This window comes from Lepidochelys kempii, chromosome 8, assembly GCF_965140285.1.
Source record: "Lepidochelys kempii isolate rLepKem1 chromosome 8, rLepKem1.hap1, whole genome shotgun sequence".
Lineage (NCBI taxonomy): Eukaryota > Metazoa > Chordata > Testudines > Cheloniidae > Lepidochelys > Lepidochelys kempii.
The window spans coordinates 1351192-1376070 of record NC_136387.1 but is presented as its reverse complement, the minus strand read 5'-3'; the positions used below and the strand labels follow the sequence as shown (position 1 = coordinate 1376070).

Here is a 24879-nt window from a genome sequence, read left to right as displayed (position 1 = left end):
GCCCCCACCCCATCTGTGCACCCCTGTCCTGCCCCCAACCTGTCTGTGTGCCCCTTCCATGCCCCCTCCCCATCTGTGCACCCCTGTCCTGCCCCCAACCTGTCTGTGTGCCCCTTCCATGCCCCCTCCCCATCTGTGCACCCCTGTCCTGCCCCCAACCTGTCTGTGTGCCCCTTCCATGCCCCCTCCCCATCTGTGAACCCCCGTCCTTCCCCCAACCTGTCTGTGTGCCCCTTCCATGCCCCCACCCCATCTGTGCACCCCCGTCCTTCCCCCAACCTGTCTGTGTGCCCCTTCCATGCCCCACCCCATCTGTGCACCCCTGTCCTGACCCCCCATTTGTGCATCCCCACCCTGTCCCCAGCCTGTCTGTGCTCCCCCCCCCCCCCCGGCTCTCTGTATACCCTCCTGTATCCCAACTCTAGGCCCCCATCATCTGTGTGTGCAGCCCCAGGCCCCTCTGAGTGACTGTGCGTGATTGAGGAGAACAGGGGCTGGATCCAGGGCCTGTGCAAGGAGGCATCTAATTACTGCCCTGCACTCCATGTAATTGCTGATTAAATCCTAACCAGCCAATTAGCAGCAGCAATTACAGCTCGGAGCCACAATCGCTAGTTTATCATTTGTTAATCAACCGCTTAGGGCAGTTTTAGTAACTCTTTCCGGGGCGGGGGGCTGACTGGAGGGGAGGCAGCCAGATGGGGGGGTCCTGGGTACTGGATCCCCCCCCCCCCCCGTCACCCATTCTTAGCCCCGTGGTAGAGCCCAGCTCCATCTCTCGGCCCGACTCCCCCATCCCCCCAGGGACCCCCCGGCCCAGGCATTGCTTTCAGGGTGAGGCAAACAGCTTCCCCTCACTAGGGACAGACGGCGCGCTCTGCCCCATAGGCACCTGCCCGTGCTCCGTGCCCAGCCTGCCCCCTGCCCAGGCACCCCCCGGACGGGAACCCAGAGCCCGGCCCCAGGCTGGTGGCTGTGTGGGGCACTGTGCTCCCCCGTGCCCTCCGCACCACCCACGCTGGCAATGCTGGCTGGGGCATTTTCTCCGGCACCGGAGGGAAGGGCTCTGTCCCCACGGCACCCGGCTCCCCGCAGGCCTGCCCGCAGCAGGGCTGTTTTTAGGGAGTCTGAGCTAGGGCCTGGCGCTGACAGCCAGCTGGGGCTGAGAACGCCGGGCTGGGCTGGGCCGCGGGACTCCCTTGCAGCCAAGGACCCTGGCTTGGGCAGCCCGCGGGGTGGCCTGGTGCGTGCAGGGGGGGCTGGGCTGGGCTGTGGGGACAGACAGACGGATGCCCCCCTGGCTGGGGCAGCACCAGACTCCTGTTCCCTGGGGTCAGGCCAAGGGGGAGAGGTAGTGTGCTGTGCGGGGGGGTGGGGAGTGTCCAGGTGCAGGCATGGGCTGACTGGGGGTGTCCAGGAACAGATGTTTGCTGCGTGAGGGTCAGGGGAGGGGCCAGGTGCAGGTCTCTTAGCGATGGGCATCCCATGCCCCACTCCAGCCCTGTCACCCAGGGGCTCTCAGACATTCCTGAGCCCCCTCCCTAGGCTGGTGGGGCCAGTTCCCTGCTGGGGTGGGAAGGAGCTGCCCAGTGAAGGAACAGCTCCTCCCTGTGGGCTCCGGGGGGTCCAGCTACGCAGCCCCCATGTTGGGATCCCCGATGCTGCTCCAGGCTCAGCACAGCCCGGCTCCCCCACGGCTCCACCGCCCAGGCATGGGCATTGACCTCTCCCTGTGGTGGCATGAGCAGGTGCCTGCCCAGCGCTGTGGGTGCTGGAGAAGTGAGTCGCGGCCCCTGCAGCTCACACGACGTTAAGTGCAGCCTGGGGGTGAAACCGGGTTCAGCGAGTGCCCTGTGTCACAGAGTCCCCAGGCTCCCCACGAAGCCAGGCAGGACTCTGGGGAAGTCTCCTTTCTGTGAGCAGCCTGTCTTCAGGACACACAGCTCACACAGCTTCCACCTTCCTGGGTCTGACCTTGGAGCATTCAGCATCCTCTGCCCCTCCCTGCGCTTCCCCCAGCGAGTCCGCCCAGACGGGGCTCCTGGGGAAGCCAGAGGGTCCTGCCCCCCAACTCTGCAGTCAGACGGGACTCTCAGCCAGCCAGTAAAACAGAAGGTTTATTAGACGACAGGAACATGGTCTAACACAGAGCTTGTAGGTGCAGAGAACAGGACCCCTCAGCCAGGTCCATTTTGGGGGGGCGTGAGCCAGACAACCCCGTCTGCCCTTCACTCCATGTCCCAGCCAACCCCAAACTGAATATCCCTCCAGCCTCTCCTCCTCTGGGCTTTGTCCCTTTCCCGGGCCAGGAGGTCACCGGATTCCTTTGTTCTCCAGCCCTTTAGCTCTCACCTTGCAGGGGGGAAGGGCCCAGGCCACCAGTGGCCAGGAAACAGGGTGTTGGCCATTCTCTGTGTCCAGCCCCCTGCACACACCTGCCCTCTAGGGCTCTGCAGTGATCATACACCCTTACCCCACCCCCTAGATACTTAAGAACTGCATAGGGGAAACTGAGGCACCCCCACACGATTCGGAGGAAACATCAAGAACAGTCCCACTTTGTCACACCCTGCTGGGCTTTGCGCTGATGAATTAGCCAGGGTGGGGGCAGCTGATGGAGCCAGGTGACCCCCCCACGCCGGCTGGGGCAGCAGGAGGCAGGTACTCAGGACTGTGACCCAGTCCTGGGGGGGCTTGTTCCAGGCTCTGCCCGGAGCCTGCTCCTGGAGGAGTCTGTGAACCCCCCTGTCCTGGCACTGTGCTCTCTGCCCGTTGCCCGCATCTGCGCTCGGTAACTGCCGGCTTTGCTGTCCCGGGGGGGCGGTCACGCTTTCACCGCGCCTCTCGGCCCTGGGAACCTCGCCGTAGCTGGGCTGCACAGACGAAGCTGAGGAAGGGTGGCAGAGCCCGCAGTGGTGACAGGTGTAAAACAGCGAGACCGTGCAGCCTCGCGTCCACACTGAGCTCTGCCAGGCGAAAATCCTGGGCTAAAGCAAACGCCGTGTCCCCAACCAGTGTGGGATAGCAGGGGGCTGCGTGTTGGGATTGAGGGGCACCGCGGAGCTGGGGCAGCAGGTTGGGTTGGATTGGCACCGGCAGAGCTGCATGTGTCTCTGGGCAGGGCAGACGGCGTTCCACGTGAGGGGCTGGCGGAGAGGCCAGCCCCAGCGAGGGAATGTAATGATTGCAAATCAGCGTGTGGTTATGGAAACCAGACCCTGCCAAAGTCCCTTCGTGTCTTTGCTCAGGAGATTCCAGGGGCCGTTCCCAGAGGGGGTCCTGTTGACATCAGAGACTTGGTGCCACACGACGTCCTGATTAGAAAACGACAATGATAGAAAATGAAAGTGGCCCACATTAGGTGGCTTAAAGCCTGGCCATGCACTGGGTCTCCAAAAGTAACTGTAACGGGGGTTGTCACGGCGCAGGGGCGTGCTAGTGGGGTCCTGCAGGGTCAGTTCTTGGCCCTGCCCATGGAACGTCTTCATCACTGACCTGGGAGAAGACATAAAATCACCCCTGAAAAAGCTGGCAGTTGGCATCCAACCTGGGGCATGGGACGTAGTGAAGAGCCCAGGTCAGTGATACAGAGCCCCCAGACCACTCGTGAACGCTGCACGGCACACGGCTGAACGTAACTGTGTACACCAGGGGCCAGGAACGGCGGCCATACGTTCCGGGGGGTGGGGGCGGGGCTCTGAAAAAGGTCGGGGGCCATGGTGGAGAATCACCTGAACTGTGGTGCCCGCAGTTCAAGAAGGATGTTGGCAAAGTGGGGAGGGGTCAGAGACGAGCCCCAGGAATGATGAAGGGGTTAGAAACCCGCCTTAGCACGACAGACTCCAGGGGATTCATCGATCTAGCTTACCAAAGAGAAAGTTGTGGGGTGAGTTGGTCTCAGTCTGTCAGGACCTACATGGGCAACAAATACTCACTAATGGGCCCCTCATCCCACAGGGAAAGGGCTGAGCAGGCCCAGGGGCCGGAAGCTGAAGGCAGATGAGTTCAGACTGGCAGTAGCAGCCCATTTTTAACAGGGAGGGGATTTCCTGAGGTCCTGGTGGATTCTCCATCATTTGAGGAGTTTTTCTAGGAGTGATTCTGGGTTGTCCCTGGCCTGTGACTTCTCCGGTCAGATGGGGTGAGCCCAGGGTCCCTGCTGGCCCTGGACTTGGTGACTCCAAAGGCTGGGTGCTGCCCCAGATGCTCTCCTTGGGGCTACTCTAGGGTGCAGCCTGGCTCCCTGCACCATCTCCCTGTCCCTGGGGGGCTCTGAGCCTCTCTCCTCTCCTGCCAGGTGCCCAGCAGAGCGCCACAGTGGCCAACCCCATGCCGGGGGCCTCTTCGGACCTGCTGCCCCGCTTCCTGCTGGAACCCCAAGATGTCTACATTGTAAAGAACAAGCCCGTGAGCCTGGCCTGCAGGGCGACGCCCGCCACCCAGATCTACTTCAAGTGCAACGGGGAGTGGGTGCACCAGGGCGAGCATGTCACGCAGCGCAGCACGGATCAGGGCACCGGTAAGGGCAGCGCCAGCCAGGCTGGGCTGGGGCCTGGGCATCGGGGCTGGATCAGCAAGGGCAGCTAAACCCCTTCAGCTGGCCATGCCCAGGGCCGGAAGCAGGGAGAGCTGGTGCCCTGCACCCCTTGTGCCCGATCGGAGACCTCGTGAGCTGGCCAGGGCTGGGCTGATCTGACACTGGCTCCAGGCACCCCCAGGTCTGGGGTGAATCTGACACAAGTGAGATGAGTTTGCTGGTCCCTGCGTGACACGTGCCCCCAGTGCAGGGTGGCCAGGCTGTAACATCGGGACATGCCTGCCTCGGTCAGGCTGGAGGAGCAGTGGGGGCCGGGCGAGGGAGATTGGGGGTGGCTGAGCTGGGGTTGGAAGGAGGAGCCCTAAGGGGAGAGGAGTCCCAGGAGTTGCTGTCCCAGAGCCTTGGAGAGGCCCAGGGCAGCAGAGCCGGGGTGTGTGTGCGCCATGTCGTGAGGAGGCTGGGCTGGGAGTGCGGCATGCGTGGGTGTCTGGGCTCGTCCCATGGCTACATGGGGAAGGCAGCGGGTCAAGCCCATGCTCCAGCTCTGGGCCCGACCTGGCCGGACCCTGCGTTCGCTGGCAGAACGAGGCCTGTCCCGTGGCACAGGGAACCTGCCGGCAGCCAGGCCATGCTCCAGCTCCTTGGTGCACTGCGGGGCATCACACCCTGGCTCAGAGCCTGCTGTCGGCTCATTGGCCTGACGCTGCCCAGGCCTGGAGGACGGCACAGCTGGGTGGGCTCTGCCCCATCACTGCACAGCCTGGGGGGCGCCGTGTCCTGGCATGCAGGGCTGGGCTGGTTTGTGGGGGGTATGAAGCCTGCACTGTGAATGCGTAAGTGCCCAGGAGTGGGGCAGCCCCCCGGGGCAGTGAGTCAGAGGGTCTCCTTAAATGGCAGCGCTGTGCTTCTCCCCTGTGAACCGGGCCATGCCAGCCCGGCCGGTCCCACTCAGAGCTGCCCGGGGAAAAAGGCCCCGCCCCAGCCATGGCATCTCTCAGTGCCCACGATCCGAGGTGCCATCAGCCCCTGCACAACCGGGGCTGGGCCTGGGAACCAGGAAATCGGCCTTTCCGCACCAAAGTGCCGCGCTGCCCCCTGCTGGCCCTAGGGCGGAGCACGGGGGGCCCTGGAGTGGAAGGACTGCTCTGTGCAGAGCCGTGCCACGCACGGCACACTGGGGCAGGACACAGGCAGCGGCAGGGGGTCCCTGGCCTGCAAACTGCGGGGCTCCCATCTGCCCCCTCCCGCTCCCTCTTCCAAGTCCGTGGGGTGGCCACACTGTGCCCACTCCGGGGTGTGGATGGCTTGTTCTGGAGCCCCCTGCTCGGGGGTGTCCTGGGTGGCCGCGCCCAGGCCAGGCTGGACAGAGCAGCTGGGGGAAGCCCTGCTCCAGTGTCCTTGCACCCTCCTCCTGGGCTTGTCCCTCCTCCCCGCTGGAGGCTGCATCTGCTCTTGCAGCTGCTGGCTCTCCCGGGCTGAGGGCAGGTGTCTCTGCAGCCTGGCGGGGACAGCAGCTGTCAGCGAGGCCTGTGTGTGGCAGGAGGGGTCCTGGGGGGGGGGGGGGGCTGGTGCCACAGCCAGCCTGTGTCAGAGGGAGCCGGGTGTGAGGATCTGACGCAGCAGGGAGGGGGGAGCGTTGACCTGGGAATGTGCCCTGGGGATGGGAGACCTGAGAGCCTGTCACCTGAGCCGGGAGGGGGAGGGGGAGGTGACACCTCTGCCCAGGAATGTGAACAGAGGCTGCAGGAGGGAGCCTGCTGGGGGGGTTTAGTTTCAATTTGGGGCTGGGTGGAGGAACACAGGGAACCCCAGGGCTGGGGTCTAAGCTCCCTGCTCCCCCAGAAGGACTTGACTGAGGGGTCCTGGTTGTACCCACAAGCTCTGTTGTGGACTGTGTTCCTGTTGTCCAATAAACCTTCTGTTTTACTGGCTGGCTGAGAGTCTCAGTGGATCCCAGGAAGAGGGGTGCAGGGCCTGGACTCCCCCACACTCCGTGACAACTGGTGGCAGCGGTGGGATGTACTGCACCCCGTGAACGGCGCTTCCTGCAGTAAGTGACTGGGGAACAGTAAAACGAAGGGGGATTGACGGAGACCAGGCGTGCTGAAGATTCAGAGAGAGACGGTTCCGGGGGCGGTTAACCCCTGGGAGTGTGTGACCAGAGAGAAGGACTTTTACAGTAACAGGGTCCCCCGGGGGATTGCAGTGAGTGGTCCCAGGGGTAGAGGAGTCTGCAGCTCGACCCTGGCAAAGAGGTGGTGACCTCAAGAAGGGCTGGCACACGAGGGGCTTTTCCTGGAAACCGTGGAAAGCTGCCCGGCCTGCGAGGGGCCAGCACGGAGATGTACGCTAAACGCCTGAAGAGCGACCTGGTGGAGCTGTGCAGGCAGAGGGGGCTGCGCATCGGGAGGTCCACCAAGGAACAGCTGATTGCCCACTTGGAGGAGAGGGATCGCTTGGATGACCCGATCCCTGTCCCTGAGGGAAGCCGCCCGGCAGACGCAGCGTGGGCCCTGGGGCCTGACCGGGCTGGGAGGGGTCAGACTGCTGCCGAGGACATCCTGAGATCCTTCCTACCTAGGCCTGGGGGAGGGGTTGGGGGAAGCCCAGCGAATACCAAGGGCACCCTGACCCCGGCAGCCAGCAGGGGATCCTCCCGGCGGAGCTCCCCATCCCTGGAGCGGAGGCGGCTGGAATGGGAGAGGGAGATGAACATGAGGGAGCTGGAGGATCATGAAAAACAACGTCAGCATGAGGAGAAGCAACATAAGCATGAGCAGGAGGAGAAGAAGAAACAGAGGCAGCATGAAGAGAAGCAGAGACAGCATGAACTGGAGCTGGCCAGGCTGAGGAGCAGTGGGGCCCCGGCTGCAGTGAGGGAGGGGAACCCAAGACTGCAAGGAGCTTTGATAAGTGCTTCCTGGCCCAGCGGAAGGAGGGGGAGGACACAGATAGCTTCCTGACGGCCTTTGAGAATGCCTGTGAGCTGCACAGGGTTGACCCTGCGGACAGGCTCCAGTTCCTCACCCCCTTACTGGACCCCAAAGCCGTGGAGGTGTACAGCCGGATGACAGGGCCGGAGGCAGGGGACTATGAACTGTTCAAACAGGCCCTGCTCCGTGAGCTTGGGCTGACCCCCCGAGATGTACCGGAGAAGGTTCCTGAGTCAGCGTAAGACGCCTGAGGTCACCTACCTACGACTGGTCAACCGGATGCAGGGGTATGCCCGCAAGTGGACAGCGGGGGCCCAAGCTAGAGGACCTGCTTGACCTAATCGTACTGGAGCAACTGTATGATCAGTGCCCTTCCGACCGGAGGCTGTGGCTGGTGGACAAAAAGCTCGAGAACCCCCAGCACGCAGGGCAGCTGGCCGACGAGTTTGTGAACAGTCGGTCAGGGGGTAGCCAGGAGGAGCCCCAAAAGAACAGGCCCCCCCGATGCAGAGAGAGAGTCACCAGGGGGCCTCCCAGCGGGGAAATAGGGAGAACCCCCTCCCAAGGGGAACGCCTGGCGTCGGGCCCCTCCGACCCGCTCGAGGGGACCAACGTGACCTGAGCTGCTATCACTGTGGCCAGAGAGGCCACGTACGGTCCCAGTGCCCCGGGCTCAGGGACAGACTGAGCAGACCCAACCTACCCAGGGTTAAATGGGTAGGGACTAAGCTGGACGAGGGGCAGACGACCCAGGAAAGGGGGGCTACCAGTTTACCACCTGCGCAGGAGGGAAGAGTACCCCAGGCCAGCTCCGCCAGAGGGCCGGAGGCTCTGGACTCAGGGTGCTCAGTTTACAGGGTGGGCGCGGGGCTGTCCCTCCGGAGAGAGTGCCTTGTTCCCCTGGAGATGGATGGGAGGAAGGTCAATGGATACTGGGACACGGGCGCGGAGGTGATGCTGGCCCGGCCCGAGGTGGTGGCCCCAGATCGGGTGGTGCCTAACACCTACCTGACCCTGACAGGGGTGGGCGGGACCCCATTTAAGGTGTTCGTGGCAAGGGTACACCTGAAATGGGGGGCCAAGGAGGGCCCCAAGGATGTGGGGGTACACCACCATTTGCCCACTGAAGTTTTGATGGGGGGGAGACCTAGAGGACTGGCCAAGCAAGCCCCAGACCGCCCTGGTTGTGACCCATAGCCAGAGCCGGCGAGGGGCACTGCACCCTGACCTTGGGGAGGGTACCACACCGGAGGCGCAGGACCCTACCCTAGTGGGGAGGGAGCGCCGAGGGGCACGGCTCAGAGAGGCGGAGGCCTCAGACCTGGCCACTGAGGGGGAACCGGGCCCCGTCCCTGCCCCAGCCGCTGAGTTCCAGGCCGAGTTGAGGAAAGATCCCTCCTTGCGGAAGCTCAGGGACCTGGCCGACCTCAGGGTGGTACGGACCATGAGGAGAGGCTGCCAGGAGAGGTTCCTGTGGGAGAAGGGGTTCCTGTACCGAGAATGGGCTCCCACAAGGGAAGTAGAGTCCTGTGGGATCAGGAGGCAGCTGGGGGTCCCCCAGAAGTATCGCCGCAGGCTCCTGTACCTGGCCCATGACATCCCCCTCGCAGGGCACCAGGGAATCCGGCGCACCCGGCAGAGGTTGCTACAGAACTTTTACTGGCCCGGGGTCTTTACCAAGGTCCGGCAGTATTGCCGATCCTGTGACCCCTGTCAGAGGGTGGGGAAGGCCCGGGACAAGGGGAAAGCGGCTTTGAGACCTTTGCCCATCATAGAGGAGCCTTTCCAGAAGGTGGCCATGGACATCGTGGGGCCTCTCAGCAGGACGACCCGGTCGGGGAAGAAATACATTCTGGTGGTGGTAGATTTTGCCACCCGCTACCCCGAGGCAGTGCCCTTAGCTTCTATCGAAGCCGACACCGTGGCCGATGCGCTCCTGACCATTTTCAGCCGAGTGGGGTTCCCCAAGGAAGTCTTGACAGACCAAGGCTCCAACTTCATGTCGGCCCTGCTCCGGTGCTTGTGGGAGAAATGTGGGGTCCGGCACGACTGGGCCTCAGCTTATCACCCCCAGTCCAACGGGCTGGTGGAGAGGTTTAACGGGACGCTAAAGATGATGCTGAAAACCTTTATGGACCAGCACCCGCAGGACTGGGACAAGTACTTACCTCACCTGCTGTTCGCGTACAGGGAGGTGCCCCAGGAGTCTGCCGGATTTTCGCCTTTCGAACTGTTATATGGCAGGAGGGTGAGGGGCCCCCTGGACCTGATGAGAGACGAGTGGGAGGGGAAGGCCACTCCCGATGGAGAGTCAGTGGTGGAGTATGTCCTGATCTTCCGAGAGAGACTGGCTGAACTCATGGGCCTGGCCAGGGAGAATCTGGCCAGAGCCCAGAGGAAGCAGAAGGTCTGGTATGACCGCACGGCACGGGCCCGTGCCTACGCCACCGGGGATCAGGTGATGGTTCTCATCCCCGTGAGAAAGAACAAACTACAGGCCGCCTGGGAGGGCCCTTTCAAGGTCGTCAAGCAGCTCAATGAGGTAAACTATGTGGTGGAGCTGTCGAACCGGGCGCACCACCGCCGGGTGTACCATGTGAATATGATGAAGCCATATTATGCCAGGGGGAATGTGGTGTTGGCCGTGTGTGGACAGTGGGAAGAGCAGGGAGATGACCCTTTAGTAGATCTATTCCCTGGGACCAGAGCTGGTTCCCCCCTGGAAACAATTCCCCTCTCGGATCAGCTAACCCCTGCCCAGCAAGCTGAGGTCAGGGAGGTGCTGCATCCGTACCGACAGCTGTTTTCCAACCAGCCTGGACGCACTAATCTGACTGTCCACCGGGTGCAGACAGGGTCACACCCGCCGATAAGATGCTCCCCCTTCCGAGTCACAGGGAAAACTGCTCAGGACCTGGAAAGAGAGGTCCGGGACATGCTGGCTTTGGGGGTGATCCAGCCATCGGCCAGCCCTTGGGCCTCGCCGGTGGTGCTGGTCCCCAAAAAGGACAGGTCGGTCCGGTTCTGTGTGGACTATCGGAAGCTCAATGCCATCACTGTATCGGATGCCTACCCCATGCCCAGGCCGGACGAGCTCCTAGACAAGCTGGGAGGAGCTCGATACCTTATCACCAGGGACCTTACAAAGGGCTACTGGCAAGTGCTGCTGGATGCAGATGCCCGACTGAAATCGGCCTTTATCACCCCTCTGGGGCTCTATGAGTTCCTGACCCTGCCTTTCGGCCTCAAGGGAGCGCCGGCCACCTTCCAGCGCCTGGTGGACCAGCTACTGAGGGGGATGGAGAGTTTTGCCATGGCGTATATTAATGACATCTGTGTCTTTAGCCAGACCTGGGGGGACAATGTGTCCCGGGTTAGACAAGTGCTGGACCGACTCCAGGGGGCTGGGCTGACTGTAAAAGCGGAGAAGTGCAAGGTGGGGATGGCGGAAGTATCTTACCTGGGCCATCGGGTGGGGAGCGGCCGCCTAAAGCCGGAACCAGCCAAGGTGGAGGTGATCAGAGACTGGCCCGCTCCCCACACCAAAAAGCAGGTCCAAGCCTTTATTGGGATGGCAGGATACTACCTAAGGTTTGTGCCCCACTTTAGCGCCATAGCCACCCCCATCACTGAGCTATGCAAGAAGGGGAAGCCAGACAAGGTGGTCTGGACCGAGCAGTGCCAGGAGGCTTTCCGGGCGCTGAAGGAGGCTCTGGTCAGTGGCCCAGTTCTGGCAAACCCAGACTTTGACAAGCCCTTTGTGGTGTTCACCGACGCCTCCGACACAGGACTGGGGGCGGTGTTAATGCAGGAGGATGAAAAGGGGGAGAGACACCCCATCGTGTACCTGAGCAAGAAGTTGCTACCCCGGGAGCAACACTACGCGGCCATCGAGAAGGAGTGCCTGGCCATGGTGTGGGCCCTCCAGAAACTAGAGCCCTATCTCTTCGGGCGACACTTCACCGTCTACACCGACCACTCTCCCCTGACCTGGCTGCACCAGATGAAAGGAGCCAACGCCAAGCTCCTGAGATGGAGCCTGCTCCTGCAGGATTACGACATGGACGTGGTCCACGTGAAGGGAAGGGCCAACCTGATAGCGGATGCGCTGTCCCGGAGAGGGGGCCCCGAACTTCCCCAGGTCACTGGTCAGCGTGACCCCGCTCAGTTCAGTCTCAAAGGGGGGAGAGATGTGACGATGTGACTCAGCAGGGAGGGGGGAGTGTTGACCTGGGAATGTGCCCTGGGGATGGGAGACCTGAGAGCCTGTCACCTGAGCCGGGAGGGGGAGGTGACACCTCTGCCCAGGAATGTGAAGACAGGCTGCAGGAGAGAGCCTGCTGGGGGGGTTTAGTTTCAGTTTGGGGCTGGGTGGAGGAACACAGGGAACCCCAGGGCTGGGGTCTAAGCTCCCTGCTCCCCCAGAAGGACTTGACTGAGGGGTCCTGGGGGTACCCACAAGCTCTGTTTTGGACTGTGTTCCTGTTGTCCAATAAACCTTCTGTTTTACTGGCTGGCTGAGAGTCTCAGTGAATCCCAGGAAGAGGGGTGCAGGGCCTGGACTCCCCCACACTCCGTGACACCGGGGAGTGGGTTGTGTATGCAGCACTCTGCGCGGGGGGAGAGGAGCCGGGGAACAAGGGGGAGAGGTCTGAGCTCCCCTCAGTCACTGAGATGCAGCAACATAGCTGGCCAGCTGTGCCCAGGCCTGGGGTAGCGGGGGCTGCAGGTCGGACCTGAGGGGCACTGACAGAGCTGGGGGGAGGTGCCAGGGGTCCACTGGATGGTGCTACGTCCCAGCTTTGGAACAGCCTCTGGAGGACCCCTAGGTTCACCGGGGGAAGGAGACCAAAGCCCTGAGGTAAGTGGGGAAGTGGGGTACCGGGAGGAAGTACGAGCAGGAGAACGCAAGAGGGGAGGGCTCCTGCCTCATACTGAGAAAGCCAGAAGATCAGTGAGTTCTCTCAAGTGCCTATACACAAAGGCAAGAAGCCTGGGAAACAAGCAGAGAGAACTGGAAGTCCTGGCACAGTCAAGGAATTATGATGTGATTGGAATAACAGAGACTTGGGGGATAACTCACATGACTGGAGTACTGTCATGGATGGATATAAACTGTTCAGGAAGGGCAGGAAGGGCAGAAAAGGTGGGGGAGTTGCATTGTATGTAAGGGAGCAATAAGACTGCTCAGAGCTCAAGTATGAAACTGCAGCAAAACCTGAGAGTCTCTGGATTAAGTTTAGAAATGCGAGCAACAAGGGTGATGTCGTGGTGGGAGTCTGCTATAGACCACTGGACTAGGGGGATGAGGCTTTCTTCTGGCAACTTACAGAAGTGACTAGATCGCAGGCCCTGGTTCTCATGGGAGACTTCAATCACCCTGATATCTGCTGGGAGAGCAATACAGCGGTGCACAGACAATCCAGGAAGTTTTTGGAAAGTGTAGGGGACAATTTCCTGGCGCAAGTGCTGGAGGAACCAACTAGGGGCAGAGCTCTTCTTGACCTGCTGCTCACAAACTGGGAAGAATTTGTAGGGGAAGCTAAAGTGGATGGGAACCTGGGAGGCAGTGACCATGAGATGGTTGAGTTCAGGATCCTGACACAAGGAAGAAAGGAGAGCCGCAGAATATGGACCCTAGACTTCAGAAAAGCAGACTTTGACTCCCTCAGGGAATGGATGGGCAGGATCTCCTGGGAGAACAACATGAGAGGGAAAGGAGTCCAGGAGAGCTGGCTGTATTTTAAAGAATCCTTATTGAGGTTGCAGGAACAAACCATCCCGATGTGTAGAAAGAACAGTAAATATGGCAGGCGACCAGCTTGGCTTAACAGTGAAATTCTTGCTGATCTTCAACACAAAAAGGAAGCTTACAAGAAGTGGAAGATTGGACGAATGACCAGAGTATAAAAATATTGCTCGGGCATGCAGGAGTGAAATCAGGAAGGCCAAATCACACCTGGAGTTGCAGCTAGCAAGAGATGTTAAGAGTAACAAGAAGGGTTTCTTCGGGTATGTTAGCAACAAGAAGAAAGTCAAGGAAAGTGTGGGCCCCTTACTGAGTGAGGGAGGCAACCTAGTGACAGAGGATGTGGAAAAAGCTAATGTACTCAATGCTTTCTTTGCCTCTGTCTTCACGAACAAGGTCAGCTCCCAGACTGCTGCACTGGGCAGCACAGCATGGGGAGGAGGTGACCAGCCCTCTGTGGAGAAAGAAGTGGTTTGGGACTATTTAGAAAAGCTGGACGAGCACAAGTCCATGGGGCCGGATGCGCTGCATCCGAGAGTGCTAAAGGAGTTGGCGGATGTGATTGCAGAGCCATTGGCCATTATCTTTGAAAACTCTTGGTGATCGGGGGAAGTCCCGGACGACTGGAAAAAGGCTAATGTAGTGCCCATCTTTAAAAAAGGGAAGGAGGAGGATCCTGGGAACTACAGGCCAGTCAGCCTCACCTCAGTCCCTGGAAAAATCATGGAGCAGGTCCTCAAGGAATCAATTCTGAAGCACTTAGAGGAGAGGAAAGTGATCAGGAACAGTCAGCATGGATTCACCAAGGGCAAGTCATGCCTGATGTGGCAAATTGCCAGTACAATTGTGATGGGTCCCCGCGCTTCCTCTTCTTGGGGGGGGGGGTTCAGGGTGCAGTTTCCTGCCCCTGAATTAGGGTATCTACTGTCCCACTAGTAACCCAGAGAAGGGGAGGGAGGGACCTGCCCTCTACTCCAGTCCCAGCCCAGGGGCCCTAAGGATAGTGGTGAACCACTTGAACTAGTGCTTCCTTCCCCTGGGCTACTTCCCTCTTCAGCTTGTGGGGCTTCCTGCCCCCTCTCTCTGCACAAGCCAGGTGTCTCTTTACCTAGGGTCTTGGTCTTCTAGCCAGCCACAGCACTTCTCCAAACTCTCCTCTGCTCAAACTGCTCCTGCTCCTTCCCCTGGCTGATTGAAGCAGGGGGATTTTATTAGGTGACTAGGTTCAGGTGCTCTAATTGGCTTCAGGTGCTTTTAATTAATCTATAGAAATCTTTCTTCCCTCTACAGGGAATGAGGCTTCTCCTCATCCTGGGATTTACGTCTCTCTCCTAGATCACTCTCCTGCTGCCTTCTGGCCATGCTGTATCACACTGACTAATCTAATTGCCTTCTATGACGAGAAAACTGGTTCTGTGGATGAAGGGAAAGCAGTGGATGTATTGTTTCTTGACTTTAGCAAAGCTTTTGACATGGTCTCCCACAGTATTCTTGTCAGCAAGTTAAAGAAGTATGGGCTGGATGAATGCACTATAAGGTGGGTAGAAAGTTGGCTAGATTGTCGGGCTCAACGGGTAGTGATCAATGGCTCCATGTCTAGTTGGCAGCCGGTATCAAGCGGAGTGCACCAAGGGTCCATTCTGGGGCCGGTTTTGTTCAATATCGGCCCAAAAGAAACCTGATGAGGTTCAACAAGGACAAGTGCAGAGTCCTGCACTTAGGACGGAAGAATCCAATGCACAGCTACAGACTAGGGACCGAATGGCTCGGCAGCAGTTCTGCAGAAAAGTACCTGGGCGTTACAGTGGACGAGAAGCTGGATATGAGTCAGCAGTGTGCCCTTGTTGCCAAGAAGGCTAATGGCATTTTGGGCTGTATAAGTAGGGGCATAGCGAGCAGATCGAGGGACGTGATCGTTCCCCTCTATTCAACATTGGTGAGGCCTCATCTGGAGTACTGTGTCCAGTTTTGGGCCCCACACTTCAAGAAGGATGTGGATAAATTGGAAAGTGTCCAGCGGAGGGCAACAAAAATGATTAGGGGACTGGAACACATGAGTTATGAGGAGAGGCTGAGGGAACTGGGATTGTTTAGTCTGCAGAAGAGAAGAATGAGGGGGGATTTGATAGCTGCTTTCAACTACCTGAAAGGGGGTTCCAAAGAGGATGGCTCTAGACTGTTCTCAATGGTAGCAGATGACAGAACGAGGAGTAATGGTCTCAAGTTGCAGTGGGGGAGGTTTAGGTTGGATATTAGGAAAAACTTTTTCCCTAGGAGGGTGGTGAAACACTGGAATGCGTTACCTAGGGAGGTGGTGGAATCTCCTTCCTTAGAGGTTTTTAAGGTCAGGCTTGATAAAGCCCTGGCTGGGATGATTTAATTGGGGATGGGTCCTGCTTTGAGCAGGGGGTGGGACTAGATGACCTCCTGAGGTCCCTTCCAACCCTGATATTCGATGATTCCCAGGGAGCCAGACCCCCTGAGGAAAAAAGCCCCGCCCCAGCCATGGCATCTTTCAGTGCCCACGATCTGAGGTGCCATCAGCCCCTGCACAACCGGGGCTGGGCCTGGGAACCGGGAAATCGGCCTTTCCGCACCAAAGTGTCGCGCTGCCTCCTGCTGGCACTTCCTCCAGGGTGGGCCCCGCGGCCTCACCGCCTCCTCAGACTCCACCGCCTCCAGCCCCCCGGCTCCCCCCGGGAGCTCTGCCCAGCGAGTCCAGCTGAGCCAGACGCTGCCGGGAGAGACATGTCCCCTCCGCGGGGGCAATGCCCCTCGCCCAGCGTTTGCAGCGACACTCACCCAGCGCTACGGTTGGGCAGGCAGCGGGCACAGCACAGGGAGTCCTTAGGGGAGCCCAGAGAGAGGCAGGTGAGAGCACGGCCCAGCCTGGCCAGCCCAGAACCTAGCTCCTCCCACCAGCCAGCTCTTATCCCCCTCCTCCCCACAACCCCGTAGCCATGCACAATATAGGGGAAACTGAGGCACACACAGGATTCATAAAACATGACAGACAGTTCTCCCTGGTCTCGGGGGCCCAGCTTGGAGATGGGATGACAGCTCTGCACCCACCTCGCCATGAACGCCGTGGATCCGGGGGAGCCCCTGGGCCGAGCTGCCGTGGGACCTCAGGGGGCCCGTCTGGGCATGTGCTCGGTAATGGGCTGGCCCCTGTGAGGTCTGGGGGGCAGGGGCAGTGCCACCCCAGCGTGTCACCCTCCTGCCCTGCCGCGGCGGATCCCTGACACGCTGCTCTCTCCTCGGCCTGCACCCAGGGCTGCCCCTCCTGGACGTCCGGATCGATATCTCCAGGCAGCAAGTGGAGCAGATCTTTGGGCTGGAGGAATACTGGTGCCAGTGCGTTGCCTGGAGCTCCTCGGGGACCACCAAGAGCCAGAAGGCCTACGTGCGCATTGCCTGTGAGTGCCCCGGCCCGCCCCTCCTCCCCCTGGGCATGGGGCATGGCGTTCCCTGGCTCCAGATCCCGAGCGGGCTGAGCCCTCCTGAGGAGCCCTGCCAGCACCTGTCTGGCATCCCCGCACCCGGGCAGCCGTCCCGGGCTGCACAGGGTTACTGGGCTCTGTGCCAGCAGCGGGGGGTCCGGGTGTTCCCGGCCGGTGGGCAGAGCCACCTGGCCTGGGGGCGCGTCTCATGTCAGCCACCTCGGCTCTCTCGCCCTGTTCTCCAGACCTGAGGAAGAACTTTGAGGAGGAGCCGATGGGCAGGGAGGTCTCCATCGAGCAGGAGATCGTGCTGGCATGCCGGCCCCCGGAAGGGATCCCACCGGCCGAGGTGAGTGCAGGGTCCACACCTCCCATGGCTGGCAAGGGCCAGGCCTCACTCTGAAACTCAATGGGAACAAGCCGCGGCCGGGGCCGCCAGCGGGGTCCTGGGCCCCGTGCTCCATAACCACGTCACCTGCAAGGACACTGAATCCTCCCGGATCCAGCTGGCAGGTGACACAAAGGTGGTGGGAGTGGGGACCAGCGGGGAGCCAGGTCCTGACCTGGGGCGACCTGGGTCACTGGGAAAGCCGGGCACAAGCAGGCATTGGAAACTGTCTGCATGGAGCGCTCTGGGCTGGGCCGAGGGAATGCAGGCTGGGCGGACAGGGTGGGGACTGGCCTGGGAAGTCCCTCTACTGCAACGCCCCCGTGTCTTCCCCTCCCCCCTGCTGCAGGACCCCCGTGTCCTCCCCTCCCCCGTCTGCTGCAGCACCCCCGTGTCCTCCCCTCCCCCTCTACTGCAGCGCCCCCGTGTCCTCCTCTCCCTCATCTCTTGCAGCGCCCCCATGTCCTCCCCTCCCCCTCTACTGCAGTGCCCCCGTGTCCTCCCCTCCCCCTCTACTGCAGCGCCCCTGTGTCCTCCCCTCCTCTGTCCGCTGCAGCACCCCGTGTCCTCCCCTCCCCCCTGCTGCAGCGCCCCTGTGTCCTCCTCTCCCCCATCTCTTGCAGCGCCCCCATGTCCTCCCCTCCCCCTCTACTGCAGTGGCCCCGTGTCCTCCCCTCCCCCTCTACTGCAGCGCCCCTGTGTCCTCCCCTCCTCTGTCTGCTGCAGCACCCCGTGTCCTCCCCTCCCCCCTGCTGCAGCACCCCCGTATCCTCCCCTCCCCCCTGCTGTAGGACCCCGTGTCCTCCCCTCCCCCCTGCTGCAGCGCCCCCGTGTCCTCCCCTCCCCCTCTACTGCAGTGCCCCCGTGTCCTCCCCTCCCCCCTGCTGCAGGAACCCCGTGTCCTCCCCTCCCCCCTGCTGCAGCGCCCCCGTGTCCTCCTCTCCCCCATCTCTTGCAGCAGCCCCCGTGTCCTTCCCTCCCCCTCTACTGCAGCAGCCCCCGTGTCTTCCCCTCCCCCCTGCTGCAGGACCCCTGTGTCCTCCCCTCCCCCATCTGCTGCAGCACCCCCGTGTCCTCCCCTCCCCCCTGCTGCAGCGCCCCCGTGTCCTCCCCTCCCCCCTGCTGCAGCGCCCCCGTGTCCTCCCCTCCCCCTCTACTGCAGCGCCCTCGTGTCCTCCCCTCCCCCTCTACTGCAGCGCCCCCGTGTCCTCCCCTCCCCCTCTACTGCAGCGCCCCCGTGTCCTCCCCTCCCCCTCTACTGCAGCGCCCCCGTGTCCTCCCCTCCCCCCTGCTGCAGCAGCCCCGTGTCCTCCCCTCCCCCGTCCGCTGCAGCGCCCCCGTGTCCTCCCCTCCCCCCTGCTGCAGGACCCCCGTGTCCTCCCCTCCCCCCTGCCGCAGCGCCCCGTGTCCTCCCCTCCCCCCTGCTGCAGCGCCCCCGTGTCCTCCCCTCCCCCATGGGCCCCAGTGCCCCCGTGTCCTCCCCTCCCCCGTGGGCCCCAGCACCCCGTGTCCGCCCCGGCCTGACGCCCGCTGCCCGCAGGTGGAGTGGCTACGCAACGAGGAGCCGGTGGACCCGGCGCTGGACGCCAGCGTGTACGTGACGCCGGAGCACAGCCTGGTGGTGCCGCGGGCGCGCCTGGCCGACACGGCCAACTACACCTGCGTGGCCAAGAACATGGTGGCCCGTCGCCGTAGCTCCTCTGCCCCCGTCACCGTGTACGGTGAGGAGCCGCGGGGGGCAGCGTGGGGCGGGGGCTGCAGCCAGCTGTGACGCAGGGAAACCCCAGCAAAGCAGGACCCCCCAGCTGTGTCTCCCCCCCGTGTCTCCCTGTCTATCTCCCCACAGCCAGGCACCTCCCTGCAGCCCCGAAGCTTCCCCTGGAGCCAGCGAATCTCCCTGGAACAGGGCACCCCCGGGCGCCGCCTTCCCCAGTGAGGGCAGCCCCGGCCGGGAGCGCAGCCCGCCGTCCCAGGGCACCCGGGGCTCGCGCTGACTCTGTCCCTTTCCCACCCCAGTGAACGGCGGCTGGTCGACTTGGGCAGGTTGGTCGGCCTGCAGCGCCGGCTGTGGACGGGGCTGGCAGAAGCGGAGTCGGAGCTGCACCAACCCCGCGCCCCTCAACGGGGGGACGTTCTGTGAGGGCCAGAACGTGCAGAAAAACGCCTGCACCACCCTGTGCCCAGGTACCCCCTCGGCCACCGCCATGCCCCCGCGCCCATGGCTCTGCAGCTCACACCAGGGAGAGCCATGCTCCGAAATGAATGGGGGACGGGGCAAGCTCCCCGCCAGCTCTGCTGGTGCCCCTCAGTCCCGACCCGCAGCCCCTGCTGTCCCAGGCGTGCTGCGGGGTGTGGTGACTGGAGGGAGGGTGGCAGGCTGAGAGCAGCAGCTTCCTTTCCTTTGTGAGTCCCCCCCACTCTGTGCCCAGCCCCTCCCCTCCCGGCTGTGTCATCTCCACCCCCACGTGTCCGTGTTCCGTCCCTTGTCAGTGGTCCCGGCCCCGCTAGAAACCCGGGCAAGGAGCCAAGGGCTGGTGCTTGCCCCGCTGGGCAGAGCCATGGAGGGTGGGATTCCCGCTCGCAAGCTCAGGGCCTCCTTCCACATGGGTGCCCCCTGGCCTGCCCCACGGTGGGGCCTTTTCTGCGCCATGCTGGGGACAGGAAGCGGGTCTGTGCATGCAGAGGAGAGGTGCCCACTCAGGCTGGCACATGGGGCAGGGCTGGGGCCATGGGGATGTTGTTGGGGTTCACTAAAAGATAGGAGAAGTGCAGATGGAGCGTGAATGGGGGGAGAGCATGGGACAGAGGGGGTGTTATTGGGAGGTCATGAGGAGAAGGAGTGCAGTGGGCATGGAGGCACTGGGGTGGAGAGGGATGGGGTGCAATGGGCAGGGGGGCAGTAGGGAGGGGAGGTGGGGGGCAGTGGGGTGGGGCAGTGGGGCAGGGCAGTGGGTGGGGGGCAGTGGGGCAGAGGTCTGGCCGAGGTCCCCGCACGCTCACTGGCTGCTGTGTGCAGTGGACGGCGGCTGGTCGGGCTGGAGCCGGTGGTCGCTGTGTGCTCTGGACTGCACGCACTGGCGGAGCCGCGAGTGTTCGGAGCCGGCGCCTCGCAACGGGGGCCAGGAGTGCCAAGGAGCCGAGCTGGAGACCCGCAACTGCACCACCGAGCTCTGCAGCCACCGTGAGTGTCTCCTCCCTGGGGCCCTGCCTGTCCCACGCCCTGGCCCCCCCAGTCACAGAGCCCCAGGGGCTGAATCCCTCCCCCCCCCCCGGCACAGAGCCCCAGGGCTGGACCCCCCTCCGCACACACACAGCCCGGGGGGGGGGGTGTGCTCTGTGGCGAGCAGGGTTCCTGGCAGGGGCCGCCCCTGCTGAGCAGGGCTCAGCCACCCGCCATGGGGACGGAAAAGCTGCAGCTCCCGGAGCTGGGGGTGGCTGGGCAGAGCCGGCCCGGGCTGCCCCACAGTGCTCAGGCTCCGTGCCCTGGAGCCGCTGGGAATGAGGTTCCAACACCCCCAGGGCACCCGCTCACTGGGGCGCCTCTCGGAGCAATCGGCCCCCTGTTCCCACCGAGAGCTCCCCACCGGGGGGCCACCTGATGGGCACGTGGGGGAGCCTCACGCCCCCAAAGGGCCCTGCCCCCAGCTCTGCAGCCGGCTGTGACTCCCAGCCGGCGTGTGGCACAGACGGGTTACTAGTCGCCTGCAGCAGGGCTAGGACAGGCCATGTGAGCACAGGGAGATTCAGCAAAGTCTCCCCCGCCCCCCAAGTCCCGCCCAGGAGACTGAGCAGCCTCCAGCAGCCCAGCCTAAGCCGCTCCCGGGCGCCCCCCCATCCTCTGGCTCGTTCCGGGGCCAGCCGGTCACCTGGCCGCCACCCCTCGCTTTGTTCTCCAGCTCCTCTGGCAGGCTCCTTGCAGAGGATGGGCCCCAGCCCTCAGTTGCCAGGATACAGAGGATCGGCCATTGTCTGGGCCCAGGCAGCCTGACCCCTGCCCTCTGGGGTTTCTGCAAGGGTCATGCACCCTTGTCCCAGCACCGAGATACTTGTGCAACATGTGGGGGAAACTGAGGCACACACCGTGTTCATGCAAAACATTAAGAAAATTCCCCCTTAGTCACAGCTGCCTGGTGCCATGGCCCTGGGGGGTGGCATGTGCCAGCTGCCAGGCCAGCGAGTGGGGCTGGGTCTGTCAGTCCTGGCTCATCAGTTAGCAGGATTGCCAGCGTCTGCGCCCAGTAGGAGCCCCTAGCTGACCCCTTGGCCACCCCACCCCATTCCCTGCATCCTCTGCACCCCTGGCCCATGTCTGACAGAGGGGACCCCCCGCCAGGTGTAGCCTGGGGCCTGAGAGGGAGCAGCAGGGCCCATCAGTGCTCAGCTCGTTAGCTTTGCCATTTACATCAAATCACAAATTCTCCCAGCGCCGTCCCATCCCCCGGAACCAGCTGGTGGGTGGGTGGGGGACTAGGGAGTGCCAGGAGTTGGGCTGCAAATGCACACATACACGTGAACTGGCAGCCTGGCGTGCGATCACCAGGCCCGTGGGCACGCACACCCCACTCTCAGGGGCACGCTCCCCTGGTCCCCACCCCATGGGAAGCAAGTCTAAGGGGAAAAGCAAGTGAAGACAGTTGGCAGTTTTTCAAAGAGACGTTATTAAGGGCAGCAGAGCAAACTATCCCGCTGCGTAGGAAAGATGGGAAGTCTGGCAAGAGACCAGACTGGTTTAACCAGGAGATCATCAATGATCTAAAAATCAAAAAAGAGTCCTGCAAAAAGTGAAAACTTGGTCAAATGACAAAGGATGAGTATAAATAAATAACAGAAGTATGTAGGGACAAAATTGGAAAAGCCAAGGCACAAAATGAGATCAAACTAGCTAGACACATAAAAGGAAACAAGAAAACATTCTAGAAATACATTAGAAGCAAGAGGAAGACCAAGGACAGAGTAGGCCCTGTGACAAAGCGGGACTGTTCTTAATGTTTCCTCTGAATACTATGGGGGTGCCTCAGTTTCACCTATGCAGTTCTTAAGTTTCTAGGTGGTAGGGTAAGGGTGTGTGATCGTTGCAGAGCCCTACAGGGGAGGTGTGTGCAGGGGTCTGGACACAGAGAATGGCCGACACCCTGTTTCAAGGCCACTGGTGGCCTGGGCCCTTCCCCCCTGCAAGGTGAGAGCTAAAGGGTTGGAGAACAAAGGAATCCGGTGACCTCCTGGCCCGGGAAAGGGACAAAACCCAGAGGAAGAGGGGCTGGAGAGAGTTTCAGTTTGGGGCTGGCTAGGACATGAAGTGAAGGGCAGACGTGGTTGTCTGGCTCACTGCCCCCCAAAATGGACCCAGCTGAGGGGTCCTGTTCTCTGCACCTACAAGCTCTGTGTTAGACCATGTTCCTGTCATCTGATAAACCTTCTGTTTTACTGGCTGGCTGAGAGTCATGTCTGACTGTGGAGTTGGGGGGCAGGACCCTCTGGCTTCCCCAGGACCCCGCCTGGGCGGACTCGCTGGGGGAAGCGCACGGAGGGGCAGAGGAAGCTGAATGCTCCGAGGTCAGACCCGGGAAGGTGGAAGCCGGGTGAGCTGTGTGTCCTGCACACAGGCTGCTCACAGAAAGGAGACTTCCCCAGAGTCCTGACTGGCTTTGTAGGGAGCAGTTCTAGAGCATCGGCCGGGGACTCCGTGACAGGCCCCTTACTCAATGAGGCAGGAAAGACGATAACAGAAAATGTGGAAATGGCAGATGTGCTTAATGACTTCTTTGCTTTGGTTTTCTCCAAGAAGGTTGGTGGTGATTGGACATCTAACATAGTGAATGATGTAGGATCAGAAGAGGCTAAAATAGGGAAAGAACAAATTAAAATTACTTAGACGAGTTAGATGTTTTCCAGTCACCAGGGTCTGATGAAACACATCCTAGAATACTCAAGGAGCTGACTGAGGAGATATCTGAGCCATTAGCAATTCTCTTTGAAAAGTCATGGAAGACAGGAGAGATTCTAGAAGACTGGAAAAGGGCAAATCTAGTGCCCATCTATAAAAAGGGGAACAAGGCGAAAGATAATGGAGCAAATAATTAAGCAATCAGTTTGCAAACATCTAGAAGATACTAAGGTGATAAGTAACAGTCAGTGTGGATTTGTCAAGAACAAATCCTGTCAGACCAACCTAATAGCTTTCTTTGACAGGGTAACAGGTTTTGCGGATGGGGGGAAGCGGTAGACGTGGTCGATCTTGACTTTAGTAAGGCTTTGATGCAGTCTTGCATGACTTTCTCATAAACAAACTAGGGAAATACAACCTAGATGGAGCTACTACAAGGTGGGTGCAAAAGTGGTTGGAAAATCGTTCCTGGCGAGTAGTTATCAGTGGTTCACAGTCATGCTGGAAGGGCGTAACGAGTGGGGTCCTGCAGGGATCAGTTCTGGGTCTGGGCCTGTTCAATATCTTCATCAATGATTTCAATAATGGCAGAGAGAGAACACTTCTAAAGTTTGCGGACGATACCAAGCTGGGAGGGGTTGCAAGTGCTTTGGAGGATAGGATTAAAATTCAAAATCATCTGGACAAACTGCAGAAATGGTCTGAAGTAAATAGGGTGAAATTCAATAAGGACAAACGCAAAGTACTCTACTTAGGAAGGAACAATCCGTTGCACACACACAATGGGAAATGACTGCCTAGGAAGGAGTCCTGCGGAAAGGGATCTGGGGGTCATAGTGGACCACAAGCTAAATATAAGTCAACAGTGTAATGCTGTTGTAAGCAAGACACGAGAACATAAGAACATAAGAACATACTGCGTCAGACCAAGAGTCCATCTAGCCCAGTATCCTGTCTGCCAACAGTGGCCAATGCCAGGTGCCCAGAGGGAATGAACAGAACAGGGAATCATCAAGTGATCCATCCCCTGTCACCCATTCCCAGCTTCTGGCAAACAGAGGCTAGGGACACCCTCCCTGCCCATCCTGGCTAGTAGCCATTGATGGACCTATCCTCCATGAATTTATCTAGTTCTTTTTTGAACCCTGTTATCGTCTTGGCCTTCACAACATCCTCTGGCAAAGAGTTCCACAGGTTAACTGTGCTTTGTGTGAAGAAATACTTCCTTTGGTTTGTTTTAAATCTGCTGCCTTCATTGGGTGGCCCCTAGTTCTTGTGTTATGAGAAGGAATAAATAACACTTCCTTATTTATGTCTCCACACCAGTCTTGATTTTATAGACCTCTATCATATCCCCCCGTAGTTGTCTTTTTTCCAAGCTGAAAAGTCCCAGTCTTATTAATCTCTCCTCATATGGCAGACGCTCCATCCCCCTAATAATTTTTGTTGCCCTTTTCTGAACCTTTTCCAATTCCAATAGATCTTTTTTGAGATGGGGCGACCACATCTGCACGCAGTATTCAAGATGTGGGTGTACCAGGGATTTATGTAGATGCAACATGGTATTTTCTGTCTTATTATCTCTCTCTTTCTTAATGATTCCCAATGTTGTTTTTTTGATGGCCGGTGCACACTGAGTGGATGTTTTCAGAGAACTCTCCACAATGACTCCCAAGCTCTCTTTCTTGAGTGGTAACAGCTAATTTAGACCCCATCATTTTATAGGTATAGTTAGGATGATGTTTTCCAATGTGCATTACTTTGCATTTATCAACGTTGAATTTCATCAGCCATTTTGTAGCCCAGTCACCCAGTTCTAACAGATCCTTTTGTAGGTCTTCGCAGTCTGCCAGGACTTAACTGTCTTGAGTAGTTTTGTATCATCTGCAAATTTTGCCACCTCACTGTTTACCCCTTTTTCCAGATCATTTATGAATATGTTGAA

At 60.2% G+C, this 24879-nt stretch overlaps 1 protein-coding gene across 5 annotated transcripts in view; it reads left to right on the top strand.

Moving 5' to 3' along the window:
• The window catches only part of UNC5A (unc-5 netrin receptor A), an 89205-nt gene that overhangs the window by 48625 nt on the left and 15701 nt on the right, over positions 1-24879 (top strand). For 2 of the 5 annotated variants that reach the window (XM_073355133.2, XM_073355134.2), the window contains exons 2-7: positions 4298-4519; positions 16495-16638; positions 16908-17011; positions 18591-18771; positions 19067-19234; positions 20067-20231. In XM_073355133.2, the coding sequence (XP_073211234.2) occupies positions 4298-4519; positions 16495-16638; positions 16908-17011; positions 18591-18771; positions 19067-19234; positions 20067-20231 (984 nt within the window). Of the gene's footprint in view, positions 1-3512; positions 3578-4297; positions 4520-16494; positions 16639-16907; positions 17012-18590; positions 18772-19066; positions 19235-20066; positions 20232-24879 lie in introns of those variants that run through there. The other 3 variants (XM_073355137.1, XM_078853961.1, XM_078853960.1) reach the window with 3 other exon arrangements.